Genomic DNA, 10,608 nt, shown 5'->3' on the forward strand with positions numbered 1-10,608 from the left:
GTGTTGTAGGCGACAACTCCATCAATCTGGGCAGGAGGAAGAAAAAGAAGAAGGGACGTGTCCTGTTCCCCAATAACAGCCGCCGTGTCCCACCCAACATGGAGCACAGTCGGGCCAAGAACTGTCTGGTCCTGCTGTGCGTTATCGTCTTCCTGCAGGTTTACAACGCCATCGAGAACCTGGATGACCACGTGCTCAAGTACGATCTAGACGGACTTGAAAAAAACCTTAAAAGGGAGGTTTTTGGACAGCAAGAGGCAATTGAGGACCTCTTGGCACATTTGAAGGATTATCTGTCCACCTATGTCCACAGTAAACCTTTGGTGGTATCTCTGCTTGGTCCAACCGGTGTTGGAAAGAGTCACCTGGGCAGGCTGCTGGCTCAGCACTTTCGCTCCGTAGTTGGAGAGCAGTTGGTCTTGCAGTACTTTGTGCTTCACCACTGTCCCTCAGAAGGGGACCTGCCACACTGTACCCAAACCTTGACGTCCCTTGTTTCTGAAATGGTCTCTCAGGCGGAGGAAGAGGAGAAGATTCCCATTTTCATCTTCGATGAAATGGAGCACATGTCTGCCGAACTGCTAGACACAGTGCTCACGCTCATCCTCATGCGGGACAACAACGAATACCTGAACGCCATCTATGTTCTCATTAGTAATCTGGAGCAAGAGGAAATTACCAAGTTCGTTCTGCAGAACTCCTCAAGTGTTGCCGTTATGGGCCGGCCACGCTTGAGCAAGGAGCTAAATCCTCTGTTGCTCAGTAATCTTAAAAAGCACCACTCACTGTGGCAGGAGGCTGAGTTGATGCCTCTCAAGCTTCTGGAGAAAAGTCATGTGATGGAATGTTTCATTGATGAGATGTCCAGGGAAGGTTTCTACCCAGATCGCTCCCATGTAGAACGACTAGCAGAAGAGCTGTCTTATTATTCTGTGGGCGATCGGGAATTTTCACGTACTGGATGTAAACAAGTAGTGGCAAAGGTGAACCTTCTGTGAAACCAAATTCAGACTGAAGTCATACCATTGTTGTTGGACTGTTGCTGGTAATGGATTACTTGAGAAACAAACTGATAAATTAAGACCAGTTCTGGTTGATAATGGCAAGAAGGCACTGACATGTCCCTTGTTACTTTTGCAGCTCTAAAAAGATTTGTGTTGACATTTCATGATTTCCCCTTTTAAAACTATTATTTTGTTATTTTTAAATAGAATGTTAAATTTAATTTTATATAAACTCAGTGTTACAACTCCTTGCATTGACCTTGATTTAATGTTTTTGTAATCTTTCACAGGATGGAGTTATAATTCAACATAAAATAATACAGGTTATGAGAATCTAGGACAAATGACAATGGAAATGAGACAAACCCTTATCGGCCACATAAGAAATTACATATTGTGTTTCAAGAGAGGCATACAATGTCATTACGCAGCACAATATTGTTTTCGTAATATACTTATTGGCGCTGTCATTCAAAAACATTGTATATCCAAAATAGCAGCTTTACAGGACAAGATATAAATCTTCTAAACCTTTAATGGGCATTAATGTAAAGAGTTTATCCCATGCATTTTTGGAGCATTTCTATAGGTCCAAAATTCTGACATAATGCAACACACTGCTAGATTCACATTATGTAAAAAAGTAAAAAAAAAATGGAGATAATACGTGTGTAAAATACACACGCAACACACGTAAATTATATTGCCAAATGTCTTTTTTTCTTTTTCACTTGAATCTGTCATGTTTGTATATATTTGTTTTTAACTTATGTGTCCATAAACCTCTGAAATCATCCCAGTACTTTTTAACTCACTAATAAATGTTGTCTCATAATACTACTTTGTTCTAATACTAAAAATTAGGGGGGTCAATACTTATAAAACAGACAAAATTATTTTTATAGTAAAACATCACCATTCTTTAGTTCTTTATTAGATTTTGTCAATTATAGGTGGAAAAATTAGGTACGGTCTAAACACAACAATCAAGCCTCTCTACTTTAAAGTATACTGATAGAACTGACTAATAACTTAATAATAATAATAATAATAATAATAATAATTACAAGACAGGAAAATAACTATGTACAACACAACAACGTATTTGCTATATATACAGTGTATCACAAAAGTGAGTACACCCCTCACATTTAAGTTCTTTTTAAGATATTTTTATTATCTTTTCATGGGACAACATTGACAAAATGACACTTTGACACAATGAAAAGTAGTCTGTGTGCAGTTTATATAACAGTGTAAATTTATGCTTCCCTCAAAATAACTCAATATACAGCCATTAATGTCTAAACCACCGACAACGAAAGCATAGTACACCCCTAAGAGACTACACCCCTAAATGTCCAAATTGAGCACTGCTTGTCAAAATGTCATGTGACTCATTAGTGTTACTAGGTCTCAGGTGTGCATAGGGAGCAGGTGTGTTCAATTTTGTAGTACAACTCTCACACTCCCTCATACTGGTCACTGAAAGTTCCAACATGGCACCTCATGGCAAAGAACTCTCTGAGGATCTTAAAAGATGAATTGTTGCGCTACATGAAGATGGCTAAGGCTACAAGAAGATTGCCAACACCCCGAAACTGAGCTGCAGCACAGTGGCCAAGATCATCCAGTGTTTTAAAAGAGCAGGGTCCACTCAGAACAGACCTCGCATTGGTCGTCCAAAGAAGCTCAGTGCACGTGCTCAGCATCACATCCAAATGCTGTCTTTAAAAGATAGGCACAGAAATGCTGTCAGCATTGCTGCAGAGATTAAAGAGGTGGGGGGGTCAGACGGTCAGTGCTCAGACCATACGCCACACACTACATCAAATTGGTCTGCATGTCTGTCACCCCAGAAGGAAGCCTCTTCTGAAGTCTATACACAAGAAAGCCCACAAACAATTTGCTGAAGACATGTCAACAATGGACATGGATTACTAGAACCATGTCCTATGGTCTGATGAGACCAAGATTAATTTGTTTGGTTCAGAAGGTCTCAAGCATGTGTGGCGGCAATTAGGTGAGAAGTACAAAGATAAGTGTGTCATGCCTACAGTCAGGCATGGTGGTGGGAATGTCATGGTCTGGGGCTGCATGAGTGCAGCAACTGTTAGGGAGTTAAATTTCATTGAGGGACACATGAACTTCAATATGTACTGTGAAATACTGAAGCAGAGCATGATCCTCACCCTCCGGAAACTGGGTCGCAGGGCAGTGTTGCAGCATGATAATGACCCCAAACACACCTCTAAGATGACCACTGCTTTATTGAAGAGGCTGAGGGTAAAGGTAATGGACTGGCCAAGCATGTCTCCAGACCTAAATCCAATAGAACATCTTTGGGGTATCCTCAAGCGGAAGGTGGAGGAGCGAAAAGTCTTGAATATCCGCCAGCTCCGTGATGTCATAATTGAAAAGCATTCCAGTGGCAACCTGTGAAGCTCTGGTAAACTCCATGTCCAGGAGAGTTAAGGCAGTTCTGGAAAATAATGGTGGCCACACAAAATATTGACACTTCAGGAACTTTCACTAAGGGGTGTACTCACTTTCATTGCCAGTGGTTTAGACATTAATGGCTATAGATATTTTGAGGGAAGAATAAATTTTCATTGTGTCAAAGTGTCATTTTGTCAGTGTTGTCCCATGAAAAGATACACTTAAATATCTGCAGAAATGTGAGGGGTGTGCTCACTTTTGTGATACACTGTATTCAACACAATAGCCCAAGTGTTCATCAGCTGTCATGAACAACAGTACCAAGTTTATTGCAGGTGCTGGTGAAAGATTTCTCTGAAATTTCACAGAAGGAATTAATTTAGCTACAATTCAGGTGTGTTTATAAGTCAGCTCTAATGCATATTTTACCTTTTGGTTACTGGCAAAGTCCTATGTGGCTACACAAAGTTTTCATGCTGAAATCCCCCAGCAGTACAGTAATGATGTACACATCCCAGCAGTAAGACCACAGGCCCGCAAGACAGAGAGACAGACAGCTTTCATCATACATTCTACTGTGTAACTTTCAGTAATCAAAGAGATTACATCTGTAGGGGTTAAGCATTTACAATTGTGAGGAAAAGGTCTGTGATTCCTTCGGCAAGTCTAAAATGTGATCTGATCATTATCCAAATCTTTATAATGAACAATTTGTTGCCACACACATATTACTGCCTAGTTTTTTTTTTTTTTTTTTTTTTTTTTTTGGGGGGGGGGGGGGGGGGGGGGTTACATACAATAAACCACTTTTGAAAATAAAACAAATAAATGGTGTACTCAGATAAGTACACCATTTATAAACAAAAGACACTGAGAAATGTTGCCTGCAAGGATGTCACTAACAATCATATTAGGAACCGGTAATCTACCTGTAATTTCATTAGGCATGGGAGTCTAGGAGACAATGTCTACTCTTTGTTCTTTCTAACAGTGGGTTAAAAAAGTCAATATGTGTAAACTGTTGGCAAACAAGATAAATCTGGATGTAGATGGAACAATTGTGTCTATCCTTAAATTTCATTAAGAGGCAAACACTGGGATCCAACCATTATGTAGCCAAAGGAGCACAAATTGTTGATATTATTTTTAGACTAGACTTCTTTATAATGAGGTGACATCTTAAAAAGGAGATTTTTAGGACATTACTTGAATTTGCATAGTTATTTAATTCAGTGAATGCCAGAAATGTCCTCCTAGAACCGATCTTGTCAGAGCAAGGGATTTGGTTTCTGAACTTGTCACCATTTACACAACTATGTTTTTACATTTGTGTTAAAGAAGATCAGATCACAAATTGGATCACTCATGCATGAATCACAATACAGGCAATTTTTCCCTACACCTATTCAGTATGAAACATTATACTGCAGTAAGTACAGTATAATGTATTGGTATGTAATGGTATTCCTACCATTGCTGGATCATTTATAATCATGTAGCTTTTACCATGGAAGAACTGCTGAGGTGATGGGGAAAGATTATAATGCCATACTTGAGGAACCACTAATAATCCCTTCATTTTTTTTAAATCTTGTGACGCTAAAGTGCTTGCATATAGGGGACAGTGGGACAGATAAATACCACTGGGATGCAGTAGAGGCTGTGTGGGGTCGCTCTCTTTTTATCCTCTTTCACTTAACAAAACTATCTATGCTTCGAGTTCAAAGCCCAGTCCAACTTTATGTCCTCCAGTGTTGAAGTTTTTGCCATCAATGAGTGCAGAGAGCGTCAGCTTCACTCCTAAACACAGGCAGAGAGGAACAGGCTAATAGCACAGTACTGCTACAACTCCAGTAACTACAAGGATTAGACAGAAAACAAACCCCTCCACACAGGAGAAATTTTTAACAGACCATGATTTCAAAAAGTAACAAAATCATTTTTAACTTCCAATGATTAAACTACAAAACTGCTAAATACTAATTTAGTATTATTATTTGGTTTTACTGTTTAAAATGGCATAATATGCAGTGTTCAGTGTCAGAAGAACAATAAAGCAATTACTTTTTTTTTAAGGTATACTTATCCAAATAATCATATTCACTATAACTGACATATCACATCAGATGTGTACCAGTTGTAGGCCTAAAACAGCATAAAATGCTGGATATTGGAAGGCCCCTCAGTAGCACCTTTATTTTTAAGCATGTACTTTCAGATGATCATCTTTAAGGACACGCTTTAAACTTGTAGTTTAAAAATAGTTTAGTTTATAAAATGTATACCAGTCTATGATGTTAACTGCTAAAATGTAAAAGGAGTCTTATGTACCCCAAAATATTTTTGGATGTAAAATATAATAGCTTTATAGCTCCTTATACCTGACTAGATTTCCTATTTTTGAAGATATGCTTTGAGAAATTCTGTGCATTTTAGTTCATTGCAAAAGTAAGCGTGTATACAAGGGCATCACTGACTGTCAGAAAAAGTGAAAGAAGTGTTAGGTAAAAGGAAACACAAAAGAAAGTTACCTGGTCGCAGACTTTGGGTATAACCAATTCCAATTAGACTGGCATTGTTCACTTTGGCCTGTAAGTGCAAAGTTGGAAACAGTATGTCAGTCTTTCATATAAAAAAAAAACTATAAAACTTAAAATATGACATTTTCTAGCACTGGGTCCCGAGACAAGATATAATTTTTTTTCTCAATGCCCCCCCCCCACCACCACCACTGTAAATCCATTGATTTGGCTACAAAAGTGGATGGGGTGTATATATGTTTTATTTATTTATACATTTTCACTTGGTTCGTGTAAAACTAAACAACCAAATAGCTAGAAACTTGATTTAATTATTTCAAACTAAACTTTTTAGTACTGTAATATGCTTATCAGTAAAAACTGCAGGAAATATGCCTAACCACATGCTGCTAAAAGCCTGTAACATTTTGCATGCACAGATTATGAGACATATACAAAATGACACATTTTGTGGTACAAAGCATTTTGGTAAAAACGCTTTGTACCAAATACACATAACGACTCCCAACCCTGTAATAATCATTGGGTGGAGTATTTATTGATTATTTGACTATGTTATGTGTCCTAGGTTGCTGAGATTTTCATAATAATCATTATCACATCTCCAACAGACATCAGGACTCATTTTGACATGAAAATCAGCAAAATGTGATCACGTCAAGGGAATTAACTCACAGACAAAGAGGCATCACTGTCTAGCTGGTACTTGGCAGCAAGGCCAAAGCGTGTGTTGTTGCTCCCGGCAGTCCAGGCCAGAGTGACCGCAGTCTCCAACTGATCATTTACCTTATGGTACACTGAACCTCCGAATTCAGTTCCATCATTTCTGCGCCAAGCAAAATAAATTTGTTTAGTCAGAATCATGAAAGCTAATTAAAGCTCATTAGTATAAATGGGACTTCCTAGCTTTACCTAATTATTAGATTATGTATGCATGCATGCACAGAAGTTCAAACATTTGGAATAACCCACCAATATTTTTTGCTGTTTTGATAAACTGCAATTTAGGTTTAAATACCATAAAATAAAACACAAATACTTTTAGCACTTATAATATGTAATATTTAATTTATTTTGGCATCTGACACAGCTATTTAAAAAAAAATCTTTTGTACAATTTCCTTTTCACATTTGAAATGCAAGCATATGTGGACATCTTTTGTTTTAGAATCATCTACAGCTTCCTCCTGATTATTTCAAATTTATATTTAGAATGTATAATTCTATAAACAGAAGACTGGTATAGTAGAATCATATATATATATATATATATATATATATATATATATATATATATATATATATATATATAATATAATATAATATATGATATAATTTTTTTTTTTATTTTTTTTTTTTGCACATAGATGGATGGAGGCATTACATAGCTTCTCATGCCCTGATACTTACACATTGGTGTGAAGCTGAAAGTCTCCTGTCTTGTAACCAAGAGCAAAGTTGTTCTGCACCAGTTTAGATTTGGCTGTGTCAAATGCCATCTGGTAGCCAGCCAGCCAGCCCTCGTAGCCCAAAACTGCTGCAGAGTGCACCACTGGGCCTTCAAAGTCAATATCACAGGACAGGTTCATGTAGTCCCGCTTGTAGCCTGTCTTCAGTTTGCCACTCTTCTTGCTGTGGTATGAGAAAAGGACATACAGCAATGAACAAAATCATCTTACAACTTCTGAAACATGCTGCTGGTGATTTTCAAGAAAACAACAAACCCTGTGTTTGGTACAAAGGATGTGTCAAGCGTTACTTTCAAGCCTTTTGCCAGCTGTTGAAAAAAAGAACAAAAAATCCTTGCTCAATGGCTTTAACATTATAATGATGAAATACTGAATAATAATTTGGAGATGTTATTTAGACCTGGTCCTCTATTGAGAGTTCTGTAGCCAAAGTATTGTCTGTGTTCCACTTCTGATTCAGGCTTAGACCCAGCTCCTTTATCTTGTACTTGGTCTCCAAAGTCCCATTGGCCTTGCCAGTGTCAGTGTTTGTAGAACCAGAGGTATTGAACTCCTGGAGGCAATTAAAAGAGAAATATTTGTTCCGATAAAATAAATCACACAATGAACATAAGGGTGGTTAGGGACAGTAATGACATCAATGAAGAAAGAATTAAATTTAGAAAACTGACATGGCAGTAATCACAGACTTGTCCAACAGTGGGTCACTGAAGTGAAATTACCTACAGTCATTTGTCATTTAATCAAATAAACTCAGTCTACACTGTAAAAATGAATTGGTGTTTTAACTAAAAACATGTTAGTAAACATGCTGCAATAAAAGTCTAATAGCAAGCAAACAGCAAAGGTCTAATCATACCCACCTCTGAGAATAAAAAGGTAGGGATAAAGAAAACTAGCAGCAACAGGGAATTCAGTTAAAAAAGCACTGCATAGGAGACAGAATCCTTTAACTCACCACTCCACTTTGTGATTTGGTCTTAAGGTCCAATTTAACAATTCCAAAACCTACAATCAGGGCAAAATATGAGACAATGCTAGGAAAGCTTGTTCACAAAGTATAGCATTAACATGAAAGTCAAAGCACTCATCAGACAAGTTCTGTCCTGTAATTTAATTCCTTCTCTGAGCATTAACTCACCATAGCCTTTGCTGAAAATGTCCTTTGCTGCTTTGCCCAGGTCAGAGTATACAGGTGGAACTGCCATTGTGTCTAACAAAAGAATAAAAAGGGGCTGTCAACTTAAAACCAAACCTTCACTAGTATTTGCTGTCATCATCCAACACTTGGTTTGATAAATCTGTACTGAATGGTGTTAAATCGGGTGAGCTGATGATGGGGGTTGTGTGTTGTTCACTTTGTGTTAGAATGTCTGGTGTGATGGTATATCTGTTACAACCACAGCAACATAACATATACAATTATTACAATTACATGCTCAGTTAGAGGATGTCACAAGAACTGGAAGAAGAGGAGAATTCCACTTGAACAACAGCGTTCTGAACACAACACAAAGAGAGACTGGAGTGGTCTGGGGCACCATATAATATATATTCACCACCTTTCAAAGAAGAGGACCTTCGTCTAAGGCTCTAAACAACCAGACAGCTACGCTCTCAATCTCTTTTTTACAGCCATTGCTCTTAATAATGTTAAATAACTTGCTGGAATGTTGGGTTAACATAGACAACTACTTTATACTTGAGACTGCATTTATTTAAATAATAAAATAACACAAATCACTTGACACGAAATGACTGAAACTTCAAACACAAAGGTGGAATAATATATTGCATATATTAATTTAATTTAATTTGCAAAACAGGTGACACATGGCGCTTTGTCCATACTGCCTCCTATTTCTACTGGTTGTGCTAGAAGGTGCAAAACTAGCTGTATACTTGACAGTTGCACCACTACTTTGTTAGGCAGGCAGCTCTTCCAGTAATTAATCGATCTTCTGAGAAACTGCCAGATTCATTAATTCTACTAACCTGTTTCGCTAGCTAATTTACTCACTGTTGTAGCTCCAAAGCACACACTTTCATTTATGATCAACAATAACTGAAGAAATGACTAAACAAGATAACGGTTAGTTAAAGCAGGTCCATCACTGACTGACAACCCCTTGAAAGCGAAAATAAATGGTTACATCAACGTAGCATGGGTCGCTGTGTGTCTACTTTCACCACAATAACAGTAGCTAAACTTAGGGTAAAAACAACGTTTAAAACCAACACGGCACAACACGACATCCATGTGATAAGTATTATGAATTTCATACCGGCGTTGGGATACAGCGAAAGAAACAAACACTGAAACACGTAAAGATTTTTCGATCTTCAATGGAAAATCTGTTGGAGCTGATTTACTGCAGCGAGTAGGACACACTGAAGGAGAACAAACATTCGCTGCGCATGTGCGAAAGGACGAAGACACCAAAACACAGCACCGAACACGTAACTTTTCAAAGTAAAAGTATTAAAAGCACGGCGCTCCTAAAGTATCAAGATAAAAAATATATATATTTTAAAGAGATCCCACGATTTATGATTAAATAAAATAAATTAAAATAAAATTAATTCTTTTAGCTTAAATAAAGCGCCTCTTCTAAATTAGAAGAACTAATTAAAACATTAAGGGAACGGATTACTAAACCGAGGGAATTATCTATTAAATAAGGGAACGGATTGTTAAATAAAATTTATATATATATATATAAACAACATATATAATACATGTTGTCATGCGTCTTCCCACAAAGTTTACAAAGCATTTTTGCAGACATTTGAAATAATCGATAAGAATCCCAATTTCGTAAAGAAAGGCGACCAGTAGGGGGCGTTCTTACCATCAACTATTCCTTAATATCATGGTTCAACTTGAAGCAACATGTCACTACAACTTTTATAAGATATTTTATTATTGACTAAATGCACACATTTTCTGATCTTTGCTGTCCCTGCTAAACTGCTGACTTTCTGTCTGTCCCCTCCCATTTGCCAGACCTATCTCCAGTTTTCAAAAAAACTTTTAAATAAAACATTGTTTAGGCGCTGTTAAACATCTTTAAGTTATTAGCTAGCTAGCTACTTTGTTTACATGTTTCCTGGGTGTTAAACGTCTGTCAGTTATTCCCTACACTGTAGAGCTGC

At 37.4% G+C, this 10,608-nt stretch overlaps 2 protein-coding genes across 3 annotated transcripts in view; one reads left to right on the forward strand and one right to left on the reverse strand.

Annotated features, from left to right (window-relative positions):
• Window positions 1–1,795, forward strand: part of tor4aa (torsin family 4, member Aa) — a 4,825-nt gene extending 3,030 nt beyond the window's left edge. For both annotated transcript variants that reach the window (XM_072658285.1, XM_072658284.1), the window contains exon 2: window positions 1–1,795. This exon is cut by the window's left edge and continues 226 nt beyond it. In XM_072658285.1, the coding sequence (XP_072514386.1) occupies window positions 1–998 (998 nt within the window). In that variant the 3' untranslated portion in view covers window positions 999–1,795.
• Window positions 1,796–4,220: 2,425 nt separating this feature from the next.
• Window positions 4,221–9,847, reverse strand: LOC140536460 (non-selective voltage-gated ion channel VDAC2). Its single transcript, XM_072658287.1, has 9 exons — window positions 9,738–9,847; window positions 8,594–8,665; window positions 8,411–8,460; window positions 7,853–8,005; window positions 7,708–7,760; window positions 7,394–7,615; window positions 6,659–6,809; window positions 5,975–6,032; window positions 4,221–5,243 (listed from the first exon to the last, which is right to left on the reverse strand). The coding sequence occupies exons 2-9, from the start codon at window positions 8,658–8,660 to the stop codon at window positions 5,152–5,154; spliced, it is 846 nt and encodes a 281-aa protein (XP_072514388.1). The 5' UTR covers window positions 8,661–8,665; window positions 9,738–9,847; the 3' UTR covers window positions 4,221–5,151.
• Window positions 9,848–10,608: the final 761 nt, after the last annotated feature.

Source organism: Salminus brasiliensis, chromosome 16 (genome assembly GCF_030463535.1).
Source record: "Salminus brasiliensis chromosome 16, fSalBra1.hap2, whole genome shotgun sequence".
In the NCBI taxonomy this organism is placed as follows: domain Eukaryota; kingdom Metazoa; phylum Chordata; class Actinopteri; order Characiformes; family Bryconidae; genus Salminus; species Salminus brasiliensis.